At 35.5% G+C, this 20,425-nt stretch overlaps 1 protein-coding gene across 1 annotated transcript; it reads right to left on the bottom strand.

The window, feature by feature from the left end:
* Nucleotides 1-846: 846 nt before the first annotated feature.
* LOC103028146 (chromaffin granule amine transporter) lies at nt 847-19,147 on the bottom strand. Its single transcript, XM_022670500.2, has 16 exons — nt 18,964-19,147; nt 16,636-16,765; nt 14,664-15,000; nt 13,478-13,536; nt 13,211-13,294; nt 12,818-12,910; nt 12,509-12,598; nt 12,354-12,397; nt 11,432-11,492; nt 11,065-11,160; nt 10,356-10,434; nt 9,281-9,332; nt 8,514-8,577; nt 8,308-8,427; nt 6,264-6,397; nt 847-4,982 (listed from the first exon to the last, which is right to left on the bottom strand). The coding sequence occupies exons 2-16, from the start codon at nt 16,748-16,750 to the stop codon at nt 4,878-4,880; spliced, it is 1,533 nt and encodes a 510-aa protein (XP_022526221.1). The 5' UTR covers nt 16,751-16,765; nt 18,964-19,147; the 3' UTR covers nt 847-4,877.
* Nucleotides 19,148-20,425: the final 1,278 nt, after the last annotated feature.

The following is a 20,425-nucleotide window of genomic DNA, read 5'->3' as shown; positions in this document are numbered from 1 at the left end:
AGGTGATAACTAAATAAAAACAACATAAAATGATAAAACGATTTAAAAAATTAAGTGGCATTTTTTTCGTCAACGAATAAAAATGATTCAGTTATAAAATGTATGGTTTTTTTTTGTGTTACAGCAGGATTGTACCCTCCACAATATTTAAAGTCAAGTACACACAATAATAATTATATAAAAAAACATTTATGTACTGCTCAATTACTTTTTTTTAACTAAATTTTGGATCAATATTGAAAAAGGGTCTGAGCTATTATGGGGTAAACAAACAGAATAAATAAAAGGTAAATAAATATGTTGTGTAAAATACGGTAAATCGCATTTCACATTCAAACATTAATAAATTACACAACTGGATAATTAATATTTTATTTTGTATACGTGTATAATCCAAAGAAGTAATGAAAAAGTGTTTACATTTACACCATTTACATTTTAAGCAACTACATTGTAGATTAGTTGACTATATTCTTATAATTAGTCGACTTAAATTAGACAAAAACTAAAAACGTTTCAGATGACTAAATTATGACTTAAACTAAATTAAATCAAACATTGCTGTAAAAATTAACACTGCTCTAGACTATATTGCTATGAAGCCATAGAGTGCTTAATAAAACCATAACCCACGGCCAAACTTAATTGCCGACCCCTGCCATAACCCTTTCTGGATGAACACATATAAAACAGCCATGACCAGGGCTACACAGTATTGGATTTTTTTTATGAAAATGACAATGTAATATATGACTGAAATGTGATGTATATTGTGATGTTTAAAAAATACAGACATATTCAACAAGTCAGTAATCCAATGTATGATATGCTAATAATGGATGTGGATGTGGATGAATACTTTATTGATCCGGAATAAAAAAAAATAAGGCATCTAGTAGCTGCAAACAACATACCTTCTACATCCATGTTTACATTCTACGTCCTGCAGTCTGACTACTGTGCATATAAACACTATGATGCTGATACTAAAACAAAGTATTGTGCAGCCGTAGTGACAAGGAAAATGTCACCAGCTTCATAAATTTGAAATTTGAGACTGGACTGCTGTTCGGAAACCACTTGTATCAACAGAGAATGACTAAAGGGAATCTTCAGACAGACTAAATAAATTCCTATCTTGAGATTTACAGGAATATTTGAAAAAAGGAAAACTTCTTTGGGTGCTATTTACACAGTGGCAAATTTAAGAATTCAAGGGTTCTTACATTAAAAAAATAAAATAAAATAAAATTGTCTGGTAATAAACAGCTACATTTTAAACAAACTACATTTTAAAAATAATAACTTATTATCAAAATAAATGCTAATCACCAGTAGTAGTAGTAGTTGTCTTCTGCCAGCAGCCAGTAGTGTCACATTTGTGTCCCTTGTGCAATAAAGACAGAAATAATCTCTTGAGGAGCCATCTTTCACCTTCGCTGTGCATCTGGAAACCAGTTTTAACCTGAATGTGTGTAAGCTACTACTGGAGAAAGGAAATGAATGCCTTCAAGGCACAATGCCGGTTGCCATCTGTTAAACATGGGGGTGGATCCATCATGAGACATCAGGCCATCTGGTAGGAGGCATGTTGATTAAATGCCCATTGCTGTAAATGAGGGAACAGGTCATTTCCATGACAAGGTACACAGTTTTACGTGCACCTTTTTTCTATTTATTCACATATTTTTAGAAAGTAATACTCTTATAGCCCCTCTTAATACCTTTAAATATGGTTTTACAAACATCCAGACTAATACAAAACAATCATTTTTAGTTTAATTTATTATATTTTATAATTTTATACTTGCAATTAATGTCGGTGTTATAGGAATAGTATTATTTCATTGTACAGAAACCAAAGGGACACATTGTAAATAAAAATCTCAATCTGCAATCATGATTATGCTTTCTGTGGCTTCTAGGTAGAAGCAGCCAGGTGGCACTTACACTTGTTAGAACATCAGGAAGAGAACTGAAGACGTAAGGCTTATGTTTAACCATCAACATACAGTAACAGACTTCCCAAGTCTCCCGGACGGTGCAGGAGTCTACTGCATATCAATAACGAATCACTGATGCCCACAAGTCAGATAAAATCTCCCAGAATCTAGAACAAGTGGCCCAAGAGTGAAAACAAATGCACACGCAGGGGACGCAGACTTTTTCCATGTGTGAAAGAGAGGGAGAAAGAGAGAAAGGCACTCCACCTTGTATGCATATATTTATGTAGTGCATTCGAAACAAAGAGGGTTCTGATTGGCCTGTTATCTGCAAAAAAACCTGTGAGACAGCCAATTAGTTTTAGTGTGTGGGCTTTGTTTTTTACCCCTCTTAAATGTGATGCAATCAGTGAGTAAGACAAGGAGCATCATGGCTCCCATTAAAACTCATTTCACCTCTGACTACTCTAAAGTATATCCATGCCTGGTAAAAGTAAAAAAAAACAAAACAATGAAAGTCTTGCCTGCTGTGTGTTTTTTTTTTTTTTTTGGCAAGGGATGGGGGTAGGGTCCAAGTCCAGGTTACCTCCATAAACATAAATTTGTTTCTGAAACTGACAGAAATTTGGAACTGACATAGAATGCAGTCAAAAATGTTTACATTTGAAAGAAAAACTGTTAGATCTTATTCTTCACTCTCTGTCTGCAGTAATTCCTGATCCTGCCTCTAGGAGGCCTAATGGTCTGCATGTTAGAATGTCTACAATTTGTTAAAGTAGTCTTTGCAGTGCTTTGTACCCTCAAAGAGGGTCTGTAAAAGCTTTGTACCTCTACCTGTGCGAGGGCTGACCTATTTGTGAAGACAAGATGTTTGTGCATACAAAGCTTTTAATAATTATGGAGGATTGAAAAGAGTTTATTAAAGCTGCACTGCAAACAGTGTTTAGTCACATCTGTCACTCCCTTTGTCCATCACATCCTTTCTGTTATTACAGGGTGTAAGATCTGTTTGATGCCTATCTGCAGGAAGGGGAGCGTCATCCTTGGACTGAGTGCTTTGATTGAGAGGATATTGGATTTCATCATCAAACCACCAGCATCCTGAACAATGCGGCTTGTATTGGCAAAATAAACATTTCGTTAAAAATAGCGCTGGGCAGACAAAAGACTGATGGTTTGCTGAGCTGTAGATAAAGGAGATTCATACTATGCAAAGGTTGGATAGATTCTGATCAAGATATGACAAATCCATTCTCCACCAGGCCAGCCCATACTAAGCTCAGTTTCAGCTCATTTTAAAACACTGCAGCTCCGCACACTTTTATTTCTTTAATGGTACTTGTATTTTACTTAATAATGTTAATAATGTTTGAATGATGTTTTATTTATGCTTCATTCTTATTTTATTTTTTATTTCCATTTTATCGTTATTTTTTACATGTTTTTTTATTTAACTTCTCTTTCTATTTTTCAATTTGTAAAGCACTTCAAATGACTATTATGTATAAACAGTGCTATATAAATAAACTTGCCTTGCCTAATATGGAGGCAACTTTCAAAACCTGATTTGTACCAGTCCTTTAAGCTTCAGCTATGGCTCAGCTGTCCGAGCACCCAGATGGTGAAACTAACAACTAACCCTGTTTAAGACTGTCTTTAAATACCTAACAAAACCCATCTGTGGTTTTTAAGCACTTAACTGAGCACTAATTTCACACTGAATAAAGGTTTTTGCAATTAATGTCTTATATCTTCATATATTGATTTATTTGTTATGGAGAAATATATATAAAAAACTATAGCTGATTGGCCTGAGATGTTGAAGAAACTACTTAAAATAAGGTTTTGATTTTTTTATGGAATTAGTTACAATTATTTTCTTGTTTTCTTGAAAATTTGAAGGGTTTGCCACAATAATATATATACAGCTCTGGAAAATTTAAGAGACCACTTCAGTTTCTTAATCTGTTTCTCTGATTTTGCTATTTAAAGGTATATGTTTAAGTAAAATGAACATTGTTATTTTATTCTAAAAACTACAGGCAACATTTCTCCCAAATTCCAAATAAAAATATTGTAATTTAGAGCATTTATTTGCAGAAAATGAGAAATGGCTGAAGATGCAGAGCTTTCAGATCTCAAATAATGCAAAGAAAACAAGTTCATATTCATAAAGTTTTAAGAGTTCAGAAATCAATATTTGGTGGAATAACCCTGGATTTAATTACAGTTCAATGCCACCCCTTGTGCTAAAATTCAAGCAGTTCAGCTTGGTTTGATGGTTGTGGTTACTTATCTTCCTCTTGATTTTATTCCAGAGGTTTTCAATTTGGGAAAATCAAAGAAACTCATAATTTTTAAGTGGTCTATATATATTATACAGATTTTGACTAAATATGAATAAATTGTTGGTTATTTACTTCAGAGTAACTAAATATTTAAAACTAATTGCGTAATCCTTTTGCCTAAATATTGCTGGTGAATTTGAAGACATAATGGATTTGTGATAAATTTGACTAAATATGTTAATATACAGTAACAACATTCATATATGCTATATCTACCATGCACCCCACTTACCATTACATGGTCACATGACCATAAATACATGTGGAACAGCAGAACAAAAGAAGACTGCTGCATTTTTAATAAAGTGTACTAGACCCAAACCCTTATTAAAACTATAACTAAACCAATGTATGCTGTTAAACAAAGTTTTTATTTCAGTCAAACCCATCCAGAATGTGCAGCAAAGCATTGTTATGCTTATTTTCGTACAGTGAAATCAAGAATCATGAAAATGACTATCAACACAGAGAATAAAAAATAGAGCCAAAAGGAAAAATTGCGCTTTCCCATTTAATACAGTTTAGGAATGAGAGTGTTTGTGTGTGTGTGTGTGTGTGTGTGTGTGTGTGTGTGTGTGTGTGTGTGTTACTCCGTGTCTTCCTCGCTGTCATCACTCAGTGGGAACTCCCTGCACTCACGCTGTGTGTTGTAGCTTTTCACTGCCATGGGACACTCCTGGTTTATAATGGCCTGGAGAAACACACACAACATCAAAAACCAATAGAAGATAACTATATTTCCAAAGTGAGACACATTTGTTAGCATTTATTTATATGTATCTTCACATTAGACTCTTTCTAACAAAGTAGTGGACCCACTATTTTAACACACTGTTAAAATATCAACAAAAATGTAACCAATAAAACGGATCATACAGGAGCAGCCACAATCATTCAGCCGTAGCCATTGTGCACATTACATGGCATGCTGGGGATTGCAGTGTACGAGCCTGAGAAACTTCCAAATATTCTAGGAATAGCAAAATAATTTGGCCTTTGACACATGGGCTCTAGGGTGATGAAGCTTCAAGCAATACATCTGGGATGAGTGTAAGGCCTTCCCCATAGAAAAGAAGCTGTCACTGCATCAAACAGGGACAAACTGTGTATTATTAAATCTCAACAATGATCCAGGGGTTCATAGACATACAGAATTATGATAAACTGAGATAAACTGGTGCTGTTTGTGGATGGTGTGGTGGGTGGATGCCAGTGTTTCAGGGTGCCTCCGTGTCTATGTTACCTTCTGGCTCTCTTCCATTAGTTAGGCTGTTTTATTCAGATCTGTCGGAGTCATTATCCACACTCTGATAATGTTGCACACTGTCTGTTCTCTATAAATCCATTCAAGACTAATTTCATCTCTCTGCCTTTCTCCAAGTTACTGACTGCCCACCTGTCTAGCCCGATTGTCCGGCCCAATACAGATGGATGTTTGACCCTCAGACTTTCGTGTCTCTCTGTCCAGCCAGACTGATGGAAGTTTCTGGAAGTCAGGATCACTCTATCTGCTTCCATTGCTGGTATTGCTATACATCTGAATATATTAGACCTATGTGGATGTAAAATATTTTTTAAACATTAATTTAAAGGCTGTCTGACCAGTGGTAGGTTGGTCCCCCTTTTTATGTGAGTCTTGGGCATCCCAAGGTTTCTTTCTCCTTTCTTTCTCCTCTGTGGGAGTTTTTACTTGCCTCTGTTGCTCACTGAGGGTTCTCTATTGTATGTAAAATGATTTGCCTGGTCTCTATCCTGCAATCATATTTCTGTGAAGCTGCTTTGTGAAATTATTAGTTGTAAAAAGCACCATACAAATACATTTGATTTGATTTGATTTGATTTGATATTATTACTCTCAATTTTAGAAGACATGTTAGTGTGTGGGTGTCTATAAACATTTGAACACACATAATGTATTTAATGTAAATCAGCAATATGCAAACATTTTCAATTATAATTGTGTGTGCATTACCATCTTCTCTTCCCGGACAGCAGGGTTTTTGAGGAAGTAGCACAAGGGGGCATAAAGAATGTTGACAATTCCGATCATCACCATAAGGTATGGGAAGCCAATCACTCTAACAATGGCGCCCCCTGTAGATGGGCCTGCAGGAACGGCACAATAAAGGTGAAAAGGTCAATTAATATGATCAAACTTTCTAGACAAGCTTATGCTAGTTGAAAATGACACATTTTCACCAAATAAAGCACAAATGTGGATTTGATTTCTGCTGGAATTGCTTATCGTTTTACAGGGATGGTTCTAGCCAGACACGACTTCTATGGCATATTCCATATATACAGCTCCAGAAAATTTTGCTATTTCTAGGTATATGTTTGAGTAAAATAAACATTTTAAAACATTAAAAACATGTTTTTTAATCCCAGTTTTCATGCATCTTGGCATGTGTTGTAGAAAAGAAAATGAAAGGTGGGCTACCCCCACCTCTCGTCCGGGGTACAACTCCCCTAAGTGTTCGTTTGATAGAGTCGTAGACAGGTGGAGTGAAGTTGAAAGCAAACCAAGTATTTATTACTGAATTCAGGAGAACCAATACATACAAGACAGTTAACAGCCGTCCCAGTAAAAGTTCTGACCCCCCTCTAATCTGACTCCATGTTTATACCCAAAATGACGTGAAACCTGTTGATGAGGCGTTGCTAAAATCATCTCATGTTAGCATGCGTAATTTCACGTGTTAGCACTCAAGTTTCACAGGTCTGACCGGACCACTAGTGTTTGACCTTGACTGTGTTCTTCCAGGATGGAACATCATGGCACTATCTGTGTGTGTGCGTCACCCCCCGCCTTGAAGCAGAGGTTTTTAGGGAGGCACTCACTCACCAAAAGGCCGCTTTGATCTAAGAGCCTCTTCTGTAGCAATTTAGCCCCGTACCGAGCTTACCAGACGAAATCATACAGAGTGTACCAGCCGATGATTGATGGCCGTTAGTTAGGGTCATGCAGTGAACGAAATGCTTCAAGCATGAGCTACGCAATAGTCACTCCATAGATTTCATATGTTATATGTTAATGTGTTAGTAACGCGTGATTAGTCCGCCATATAATAGGTCCTATGTGTTAGTATACGCCTTATGTATCATGTGGATTAATTTGTCATAATAAGGTTGGTGTTAGTCACATGCCTGATCAAACAATGTTTTACTATATATGTAAAGAATATATTGTGATTATTGGTTAATCTTTTATATAAATGCGTGTAAAATACACTGTGAGTAATAAAAATGATCAAACACAATGTGAGTATTGGTTATGCATATAGAATACAAGGTTTCACACAATGATTATGTAATTATAGATACTAAGATAAGTAATCATAACTGAAAGATATTTGTCAATACACTCAAGGTAAAATAAACAGTTACTCTTCACATGTTAATTCCACCAGTCTTACGCATTGCTTTTGGATAACGTTATTCCACTCCTGGTGCAACAATTTAAGTAGTTCAGCTTGGTTTGATGGCTTGTGGTCATCCATTATCCTCTTGATTATATTCCAGAGGTTTTCAGTTTGGTAAAATCAAAGAAGCAAATCATTTCTAAGTGGTCTTATTTTTTCCACAGCTGGATATACAGATGTGACATTGTGGATTGATGACAACTTTGGAAATTAAATGTCCCATCCATCTGACACCCACTAGCGGGCCTCCGTCAAATTACAATAATTCATATTATTGCCATAAGCACACTGGCCAGAGTTCAGCCTCACTCACAAGATAACACCTCACAACTATACAGGTGTGGGCATTACCAAGTCATCACCTGAGGTAACATTAGTCACTATACAATTTGATATATATCACTATAAAATACCATGACTTCACAGTCACTTCACTTTTCACACTGAACTGTATTGAAGTATAATTAAACATACACAAACAAAATGCATAGATTTTGCCATTGTCCACCACTTTTACTAAATAAATAATACACATAAAGTCTGTTATGCAGAAACATATTATTTTAAGAGTTAATATTCAATAAACATAATTACCTATAGCAAATCCCATACAAAGTGCCACATCTGCTATAGCATAAACACTTCCATAAACAGAACTGTGTCTGATATCCACCAGGTAACCCATTATTGCCATCATAGACGAGTCTACCATTCCTAAAAAACACAAACAGAGAGACAGAGCCTTAGTCACATATAATTGGTACAATAACAGCACTTCATTCATTAACAGCAATAGTTACCAATGGCGAATCCCAGTCCTCCATTGGGGCCAATTAGGCCATAGATATTACTGGCCAAGGGAACCTGCAACATATACACATTACATATATTTTACCAACATGATCAACATTATTGATACAAACAGCACTGTTTTCTTATTGAATGTATGAAAGACCGTGAAAAGAAATCTTAAATCTTGATGTTTGTCCATTGTTTAGTTTGTAGACAACAATATGTCATAGGTGGGACATATTGAGCTAACAAGCTAACAGGCTAAAGCTAGCACTCAGGCTAAACACACGCACAGTCCCACACAGACTCACACACACAACGAGTCTCCCTCTCTCCACCTCTCACACACCCACACACACACACACACACACAGTTAGCACCCCTCTTTCTCCACCTCACACACACACAAACAAACACACAGCGAGCTACCCTCTCTCTCCACCACACTCACACACACAACAAGCTCTCTCCAAGTCACGCACACACATTTTTGGTCGGCAGCTGCAAAATAAATTACTAAAGTAACTTTGTAAGGAACTTAGTTACTTTTAAAATCTTCCTTTAAAATAATTTTTAAAGAAGTAATCAGTACTCAGATTACTTTTTCAAAGTAACTATGCCATCACTGGGTACAGCACAAAAATCGCTAAAGCAGACATCCGACACTAGACCTGTCTTGTCTGGTTGACTACATGTGACTGCATTAGATTGTGGAAATCTAATTTTTTGATCAAACCATTGCTGCAGAGAAGAGACTTTTGAGGCTGGTACTCACACAGATAAGACTGATGCCAACAATGAACATTCCAATCATGGAACACAACCACCTAGTGAAGGGCAGAAATATATACATATTAATGGATATATAACTGTCAACAACTGTCAACATCAAATTGTAGGATCATCATAACACTTCTCAAAGTGTTTATCTTTTCTCAAGAGCATCATACCCTACCTAGGATACGTAGTAAGAATAATACAGTTTTTCTGGATTGTTAACACACAGTTTCTGGTACTTGTACACAATGACCACAACATGTAACTTATGCACCAACCCCTTGAACCAGTTCTGCTAAACTACAAGCACAATTCCTGCTTTACACTCAAAATGCAGTTCTAAAACATACATTTTCAAAACAATACATACACAATTTTCTGCATTTGGCACAATTTTCATGAAGAAAATCTCTTGTTTTCACAAGGAATACACTGTTATTCAAAATAGGTGTGCAATCAGAGCTTTAGCAGACCGAAACAGAGGACAGGATGTAGCATAGTTTTTTGTTTACTGTAACTTTATACAATAAATTCTTCTGTTGGTTTTTTATGTAAATCTCTGCATTTTTGTGTTGGTTGCATTGTACACTGTGCACATTGTTTTTGTTTGAAAAATAAAATATATTTTTATTGTGCATTTGTGTGTTATACAGTATAAAAACAATATTATGAAATATTTTACAAAGCACTTATGTATTTACTGTCTGTGGTAAGTATAACACTGAACAACAAATTGACTAAGTCATTGTGATGAATGGAGAATGGTGTTTTACACTGAGCACATCAGTGTTCAACCGATTCTTTTGATTGTCTGTTCATATGATGGTTTGTGTGTGTCATCTGAACACAAAATAGCCTTTTGTTTAGAGATAAAGTTGATTTGAATGTAATGTTTCATTTTGCAGGAGAATTGAAGGGTTTTGCCCATTGTGTGTGTGTTGGATTTGTGTGTAGAGTTCTGAGAATATGAGGTATGTTTTCAGAAAATGTGTGTAAACAATCCAGAAAAACTGTAAAATAAATACATACAATATGTGCATAAATTCTGAAATTAACGAAAAAACTGATCATACCTGCCCATTTTATTGGCCAGTAGGCCAAACAGGTTGGTCCCAATCAGATAAGACACACTTGCTGGTAGAAAAGCCACACCTGTAATATCAGCACCTTCATCAGTGAGCTTCAGCAGTTTAGTAGGTATATTTAGAAAACAGCTAAACCAATGAAGCAGATGGGGAACACACTCTAACCCAACTTTTAATGTCATCAATGTATGTCAAAAACCCTTCAGCATCCATTTCCAGACATATCAGCTCTTCATCATCAGGTGACCAAGCCACATAAAAGACATAACTGAGGTAATATCCTGAGGCACTGACGTCTTGGCAGGGTCATACAGACGTCTGGCGTCATATAATCTGCTTTGCTTTCTTTTAAGTGTAACATGCTTGTGATAAGTAGCATGTCTTTTGGATTCATTTCCATAGACTTGTTTCTAAACTTAGTGTGCATCTTTTCAGCTCCACTGACCATATAGAAACATGTTGTAGTCCTATAATTACAGAGTGTAGTCCTTCTTTTTTCCTGTATACTTTATTATCCTCCTTAAAACTGTTCTTTAATGGTCAGGACAATGGTCCTGTGGGGTTCTGATCAATGTAGACCAGGGTGGAAAAAGGACAATAAGAACTTCAAAGTGCTCCTATATGCTTTGTAAAGGAGTTGGTCATAATACTGTGACCTGACTGTGTAGTTACTCAGTTGAGGGGAAGAAATGCTTACCAAGCTGCCATTTTTGTGAACACATGGTCTGCATCATCCATATGGGGAGAGTGGGCTCTAAGATGGCCACGCCCATGTTGGCGAAGCACAAGGACCCTGGGATTCCATATAGATACAACACAATCATTATGTAAATAAATATATCACAATCCGACACTCAAATACATTTAAGATGGACCCCAAAAAGCACAAAAAAAGTCATTATATGTGTACAGTGATCAGCCATAACCGTAATTAAAACCACCTGCATTATACTTTATGCAACCCCCTTGTGCTGTTAAAACAGATCTAGATTCCAAAAAAAATGCAATCTTGTGGAGATATACTAAACAAGGCTGATTATTTACAGTAATACACACTCTCACACCTGCACTGATGAGAATATAAGGGTCTTTCAGCAGAGTTAGCAGTGGTGTGCCCTCCACACTCTGAAAAAAAAATAATAATAATAATCGCATCACATAAATCACCTAAAATGTTATAATTAAATGTGCAACGTTTTAAAAAAGTCTTTGTTGTCACAGAGATTACTGCCTTTTTAACCCTTAATTTTCTCTTAATTGTGCAATTAAATGTTCCAGTAAGTGGAATGTGCTTGTAGAATGTGACTTATAATCGTTGGAAAGAGCAAAAACGGTGGTTATAATCTTCTCTGTTGTGTTCAGAACCACACTGCTGGGGATATAAAAGAAGTATGGTAGGAATCAAAAGTTTACAGAGCAGGAGCTGCGGACCTCTCACCTCCTTGTCTGTGATTGGTCAGAAGAATTTGTTTGGCCAATCAGTTTATAATGTTGCTTTACTCTGTCATAATTCGTTTGTATAAAGAAATCTCAACTCCATTTGTCGATTGCCGCTTTATCGCTTGTCGTGTACAAAGCCCGCCCTCCGGTAGGAAATGAATGGTCACCTGTCACAAGCTTGTGAATGTCTACATCTGTACTGGATCAGATGTCTGTTCTGGGATTTTATTTTCCACAAATCACAGTGTTGCATGTGCACTGAGAATATACCATAGAAGGCATTACTACCCACAGTGGACAGTGGTAAAGGTAACGGTAATGATTGTGACAACATCTGGCTAGAATTGTCCATGCGAACAGACAAGTAACTCTGGTAGAAATCACATTGACATACAGTACAATACAGGAGCCTCTACATTTATATCCCACAGGTCAGTGCAGCATTCTTTAGGTTTTATAGGACATGGCAAAAATCATGGGAAACAATACTTGGCCCTTGTCTCATATGTAGCATATTAGTGTAGAATGTAATATGAAAGTGCTTACCCCTGGAGAGATCTTAGATGGCTGGAGAATACAAAGCTGGAGTGCTGTGTTTGAAAAACATTCCAAAAAAGTAAGTCTAATTCCATTGATCACATTTTTAATCATAGCCAGTCAATGATAATTGGCATCATTTCAGCTGTAATATTTGAACTCACCTCCATCAAATAGAGCCAGGAAGGCCAGGATGAGGAAAGGAGAGCTTTTACCCACAAACTCATACATCACACTTCCAAATGGAGCACCAACTGGAAAACACACACACACACATTTGTGATTTAATAATAGTAAGTAAGTGTTTTTATGAATTTGTAACTTCAATAATTATCAGTTATTGTGACACATTTCCTCACACATGGCAAAGAACAAAAAGCTCATTCATTTAAAAACAATTATCTTCTGCCTATTGGCTTTCATTGTACTGCTATTGTATTGTTTTAATAGCTTCTACCAGGTCAGTCACTCACTCAGCACACCCATGGCCAGTCCTCCCAGTGCTATACCCATTGCGATCCCTCTTTCCTCATCATCTGTGTACACACTGGCCAGCATGCCCAATCCTAGAGTGTCACACACACATGCACTATGTTATTATAAAAAGTCAGGCATTACATTGCATTTTCACATTTTTATTTAATATTTTCTTATTTCTACATACTCACATTATATAAATTATAATAACGTTTAATAACAAAACTAAATGTCCAAAAGTGTTGACCAAATCTCAAAACAAATACTTTGCCAGACAATAAACAGAAATAATTTAAACAGTAAATAATTTATGTTTATAATACATTAATTAATCATTCTTTAATGTATATATGTTACAGTACTTAAGAAGACATTCATATACACAGTACCTGCAACAGAAGAGAATGAGGAGCCAATGCCCTGGAGTGAACGAGCAAAAAACAGCAAAGCATATGTTCCTGAGAAAGCAAACACTGAAAGAAACAGAGAGAGATTCTGAGCCAAACTCATAATATTTAAAATTAAAATGCACATTTAACATGTTAACCTATTATTATTAGTTTATTATTAGTTTTATAGCTAATAGAAATTTTGTAAACAAATGTTGTAGATAAATGCAAACATAATCATTATGACTGTAGCCAAGATCTACTTACTTATTGTGGAGACAAACATAATAATAAACCCAGCAAACATTGGTATATGGTATCCAATCCTGGAAATAAAATTTAGTATTCAATATCATAGTATTTAAAGACATTGTTGTTAGTATTGTAAAATAAGTACATTTGTTCATTATTGTATCACAATAACCCGCTTGAAATTTCTAAAAAATATTTCACACAATAGTATAAATTAAAAAACTAGACGTTCTAGAATATTGTAATTAGGAATGAACTGTTTAGAATCAACTGAACTGAGTAGAAATTTCTAAAGAGGATATATAGCTTTGGAAAAAAAGAAGAGACAATTTCAATTTCTAAATCAGTTTCTCTGATTTCTCTGGTTGGACAATGAAACTGAAACACCTGGTTTAAGACTACAATAATTTATTGTCCCGACGGACAGTTCTGGTGGAAACAGGAGAGTTGAGGTGCACACTAAATTCTGCCGTGATTTGGGCAGCTGTGGTTTTATCTTTTTTGGATACAATCCGGGTTAGCACCCGAACATCCCTTTCAGACAGCATCCTCTTGCATCCACAGTTAATCCTGTTAGATGTGGTTTGTCCTTCTTGGTATGCTGACATTACCCTGGATACTGTGGTTCTTGATACATCACACAGACTTGCTGTCTTGGTCACAGATGCGCCAGCAAGACGTGCACCAACAATCTGCCCTTTGTGAACCTTCACACTCTGCTCTTACTGTTGTAATGTGCAATTAAAAATTGGCCACCAGGCTGGTCCAATTTACACAATGACAGGTGTTTCAGTTTCATTGTCCAACCCCTGTATATGTTTGAGTAAAATGAACATTGTTGTTTTATTCTATAATGTTCTATGAGAACATTTCTCCCAAATTTCAAATAATAATTTTGTCATTTAGAGCATTTATTTGCAGAAAATGGGAAATGGTTTTCAGACCTCTAATAATGCAAAGAAAACAAGTTCATATTCATAAAGTTTTAAGATGTATGTGGGAGAGCATAAAACATTGTCATTAAGAATGAACATAATGAGCACAAAATTATATATGAGCAATGTAAATGTTTTTAAAAAATGTAGTATTTTTTTGATGAACATTTTAGAATAATTTGATTTTATAGCATTGTAGAATAGATTGACTTTAGCAGAACCTCTATAATGAGCATTCTAGAGTATTTGTATTGTAGATTATGCACCTGTTGGTCAGAGGACCCACAAACGGGTTGACCAAAAGCTGCACCAGAGCTTTGGATGCAAACAGAAGTCCCACTCTGACATTTTCCTCATCCAGAAACTCTGTGTCATCTTTGCAGTCCGATTTATTTCCCTTCAGGCCAGTTTCAGGCGGAGAGGGGGTGGATGGGTCGCTCAGGTTGCTAGGGGACTCTGTGAGGGTGTAGGCTGTGTTATCGTATAGAGAGAGAATAGAGGAGAAGGCTGGTTGTTCTGTGCTGGAGGAAGGGAGGGATGAGGTGGAGGAGAGGACACTCTTCGGGTGTTCCACTGTGTATAGGAAGGTAGGGACGATGGGAACTGGAAAACATAAGAGGAAGTGTTGATCATAATGAACAACAACCAAATCTGACAGATTTTTATCAGACTGTAGTTGGATTGAGACAAACCTTGAGATTTAAACAGATTACAAGCAGACTAACACATAATTTTATCAGGTTTCAATCAGAATGAGACAAAGTGAGACTTAAATAACTAAAATTAACCTATAGTCAGATTGAGACATAATTTGATTTGGTTGCGGTTGGATTTAGATAAAATCTTAATTTTATCAGGCTACAGTCAGATTGAGACAATTTTATCAGGCTATAGTCAGAATAAGAGATAATTTTACTTGGTTACAGTCAGATTGAGACATAATTTTATCAGGCTACATTCAGACTGAGACATAATTTTATTAGATTACAGTCAGATTGAGATATAATTTTAATAGGTTACAGTCAGATTTAGATATCATTGTATTAGGTTGCAGTCAGATTGAGACATAATTGTATCAGGCTACAGTTGGACTGAGACATAATTTTATCAGGCTACAGTCAGATTGAGACATAATTTTAAAAGGTTAAAGTCAGATTTAGACATAATTTTATCAGGCTACATTCAGACTAAGACATAATTTTATCAGGCTACATTTAGACTGAGACCTAATTTTTTTTAGGCTGCAGTCAGACTGAGACATAATTTTATCAGCCTACAGTTGGATTTAGACATAATTCATTACGTTACAGTCAGATTGAGACAATTTTATTAGGCTACACTCAGACAGGCATAATTTTATCAAGCTACAGTTCTATTGAGACATAATTTTATTAGGCTACAGTCAGATTAAAACAATTTTGTTAGGTTACAGTCAGATTAACACATACTTTTATCAGTCTACAGTAAAACAGAGACATAATTTTTATCAGTCTACATCATTTTTATCAGTATATCTCAGATTGAGATAATTTTATCAAGCTACAGTCGGATTAGGACATCATTTTATCAGGCTACAGTTGGATTAAGACATAATTTTATTAGGCTACAGCTGGAGTGAGACAATTTTATCAGGCTACAGTTGGATTTACAATAGTTGGTGACAATAAAGGCAATTCTATTCTATTCTATTTAGAATCTACATGTTGTGGTGTGCATCAAACTGAGATAAAACCTTATCAGATTACTATCCGTGTGTGTGTGAGTGTAAGCAGCAGAGGTCAGAATATGAGCAGGCAGGTAAATGCCATGGTCAGATGCTTTGCAGGGTCAGTTTCCTGAGCTTGATGGTTCATCAATCGAAAACAAAGTTCAAAAGAAGAAAATGTTAAATGGTAAAACAAGGAATGTAATTGGTATAATGATTACATATAATTTTTTATATAATTTATAATATATAATAATGTAGCAAAGATAATTCCATTGGTTTTGGATTTGTCTCAAAATGTTTTAAAGGGTGTATAAAAATACAAAAAGATTCCGTATTACTGTGCGGCTTTCAGTTAGACAGTTTCAGAGTCAGATAGTACTATGGGATATAGGAAAAATTTGGGGAGCTTTTTTTTTTTTTTTTGCAAAATTGTAGTCAATTTGTCATGCAATGCTTTCAAATACATGACAATGATTACTTATTTCCCTTATTTCCAAAACACCTGTGAACACAGAAGCCCATACACTCACCCACAACAGTCAGCAGCATGTTATCAAGTAGCAGGGCTACACAGACCACCACGAGCACCAGCCGGGGGGAGCCCCTGCTCTGCCTGATCCACTCCATAGGGTTCATCACAGCCATATCCAAAACCAGTTACTGCACACACAAACACACAACTGTGTATTTACACACAACAATCCTTTATGAAACAACAGTGTTTATGCATTTGAGGAAATAATTAAAGCACTTTTCAGTGGTCATTTTTTGAGGGGTGGGGAGGGTAAGAGATGGTTATTTAGTTCAGGATGTACATTGTGTTCCAGAGAAGTCATTATACAAGCATGTGATTGAGTTTCTGCAATAGGATTACAGCTGTTTCAGGACAGGCAAACGACTTTACTTCTTCTACCTACTGGATTCTGTTTTTTTCTTACAATTGCATTCATTGTGTTGTACACTGTTAGGCAAAAGTCTTAATGTCTCAAATGTTTCTTAGACAGAAAATACTCACTCACAAAATGTTCACTGAGAACAATAAAAACAGAGATAAAGAGACCTGAATCTTTCATCTTTAAAAAAAAAAAAAAGATCTGTGTCTGTTCTTCCACTATAAGAAAACGACTCAGCTCTGTGGGTCTTTCAGAATATGAAGCTGATCATGATACTCTCACTGAAAAACTTCTTAGAAAAGTAAAAGCTGCTGCTGCTCAAAAATCTAAATACATTAATTATTGAAGTTACACTTATATAGTGCCTTTTTAGAAACCCAAAGACGCTTTACAAACATGTCTGCACCCTGTCTATTTGGCTATTTTTAAGCTGTACACTCTATTGTATACTGCTAAATGCTAATTTCTTCATTAATTTCATTCAGCCTATACTACTACCATATTGATTTCAGTATGTTTTCCTTTTGGTTGTTAAGGGGCTAATCCTGGCAACATGCTCCATTCACACACACACACAAAAGCAAGCAGACATAAGGTGGTCCTTAATTTGTCAAATCAACACCCTTTCACACAAAGCAGCAGCCGTGGAAGGATCACAGTGTCAACACCAATTACTTCTCACTTCAGCCGTTACATTTAGCAAACACACACCCCACACACACACAAAAGCACTGCCTCACACAAGAGGCTAAGCTAACCGCTAAAAACATACACTTTTAAAAGAGCTAGTCAACAGGGTCAGATTACTGTTTATAAAAAAGGCAGATGTTTACAGTTAGTAAATTGACTTTTTTATAATCAGGTTAAAATTTTGCTCAGTAATGCCAGTTAACTTTAGCTTTTTTTTAATCACTGACGTCACAATTAGCACTTAGCCTTTATGGTCTGAGGTAAACCTTCTATGTCCAGAGATAATACAACTGGTGTCATCAAAAAGCTTACACTTATAACCACATAAACAAAGTCAAATAAGTGTACAATACAGCTTTTACCCTGTAAATTACAATGTTTTACACAACTTTCATTTTAATTATTATTATTTAATAATCGTAGTATTATTTATTGTGATATACCTAAGCTTGATTCAACAGTAGACACAAGTGGACATATGAAAATGTTGTCATATGATATCACTTAAGATGTCTATTATGGATATGCTAATTATCTTTTTTTCAGTCTCCCGAATTCATGTAAAAATTGTGTTATATATTGTATTATAATTCTAAAAGGTATGTTTAAAAAAAACAACAACAACAACAACATCAGCACATCAGCAAGAATATACCATACCCACAGTAAAGCATGGTGGTGGTTGCATAATGATGTGTAGCTGCCAGAACCTGGGCTTTAATCAAGAAAATCATTAACAGCTTTAAATAAAAGTTAATTCTGGGGCAAGAACGTGTTGTCTGGTGTCTGTTAGAAATGTCAACAACCCAAAAAAACAACCCAAATATTACAATATGTTATTTTTAAAAATGTACACAGAAGTTTTGGCAGTGTCAATTTAACATAAATTTTATTGCTCACTTAACTTGTTAATGTAATACTAATAGTGTTGATTTAACATTGCCCAAATCCTTCTTAACGTTAGAAAAGATTTTATTCCTAGTGATATTGGTTCATATCTATTGGTCCATTCAACATGAATTTTGGACACAATGTAAAGAGAGTCTGTTAGATTCATTGTATGGCAAAAACTGATATATTGAAAAATTAAGTGTGTGCATATGAAAGTACAAAAAACTACCACTGATTCTAAATCAATAAACAATAAATAAACTAGCTAGCTCTACTGAAACAAATCTCAGAATAATTTAATTCAAAAACACTGCCACAGTAATGCACTGAGTAAAACCTCCAGTTCTGTGGCAGTGGTCAACAGGATATCTGAAGTGGTCTTACCTCCAGCTGCATGATCTGGCTGTGTGTGAGGCAGAGAGAAAGTGGAGAGTGTGTGTGTCCAGGGCAGGTGTGCTGTGAGCTAGTGGGCGGTTAGTAGTCAGTTGTCTGGCTGTATATGTGTGTTCTGTTCAGAGTGGGAGGAGGTGTCTGTGTCCACTATTCTCAATCTGAATGTCCCAGCAAGAGATAGCTCTTAATAGGTCCTAAACACACACACACGCACGCACACACCACACACAATGCGTCAGAGAGAGAGTAATTGTTACATCTGCTGCTCTTTATTGGTTGGCGGATGACCTGAAGGCTTCTGTTGGTAACAGTTTATCTTTAATATCACATTCAACCTTAGACACACACACACACATACACACAAACACTCACTTAAGCAGCTGCTTTTCCAGTGCCTGCGTGTGCTTTGCAAATAACTCTAAATGTGTATATTTGTGTTTCAGGTGTGTTTCAGTGATGGAAAAATCAGCCTTTAAAAAAAGAAATTGAATCAAAAAGAGAAACATAAAAACATAAAAATATAAAATTTTTCTTTCAATATTTTTAAATCTTATTTATTATTATTATTATTATTATTATTATTTAATAAGTGTGGTTTTATTTAATGTACCATACCAGAGCTCGATTCAGTTGTTGTCATATGATATTGTTTAAAATTTCTATTATGGAAAACCATTTGAAAATTGTGTTATGACTTTATCAATATAATTCCAAAAAGGTACATCAGCAAAAATATACCATACCCACAGTGAAGCATGGTGGTGGTTGTGTCAAGAGGTGTAGCTGCCAGAACCTTGGTTTTAATTAAGTAAATCACAAACAGCTTTAAATTCTAGTTGATTTGGGGCCAAAAACTCCTTTTTTGTTGTCTGGTGTCTGCTAAAAATGCCAACAACCTAAAACTCCACAAAAAGAAATGTATGACAATACATTAAAAAAAAAAAAGAAAATCCAAATTTTGGAATTGTACAGTCAGACTCCACACCTGAATAGAGCTAGAAATCTATGGGGGACCTGAGTGAGGAGGGCTTTTAAAAACACTGGAAATAAAACACTGGGTTTTAAGTTCTCTGTGGCTTGAACATCAACATAGGGTTTTGTCGTCTGAATGCTGCAATGAGCCATTTCCTTTTTGCTGTTGGCTTAATCCATTCAGCCAGTGAGACACATTGGAAAATGTTACATGACTCAACAAAGTTCACCTTTAGCCTTTGCCATTTCAACTAGAAAAATGGCAAAGGCTAGAACACATGTATATAAATTTAATAAAACATTAGTTATTGGTAGTTTTTTTTTTGGTACATTATTTATTTTGTTACATTATTGTTATTTTATACTAAGACTACTGGTAAGTTACTTTTGTTCACAAAAGAGACAAACATTTACATATTTCTTTTGTTTTTGCTGAATGTTTGAAACGGTTATATATATTTTTTTGAAGTATAATATTCTT

This window comes from Astyanax mexicanus, chromosome 12 (genome assembly GCF_023375975.1).
Source record: "Astyanax mexicanus isolate ESR-SI-001 chromosome 12, AstMex3_surface, whole genome shotgun sequence".
NCBI lineage: Eukaryota > Metazoa > Chordata > Actinopteri > Characiformes > Acestrorhamphidae > Astyanax > Astyanax mexicanus.
This window is presented reverse-complemented; position numbering and strand designations above follow the sequence as displayed.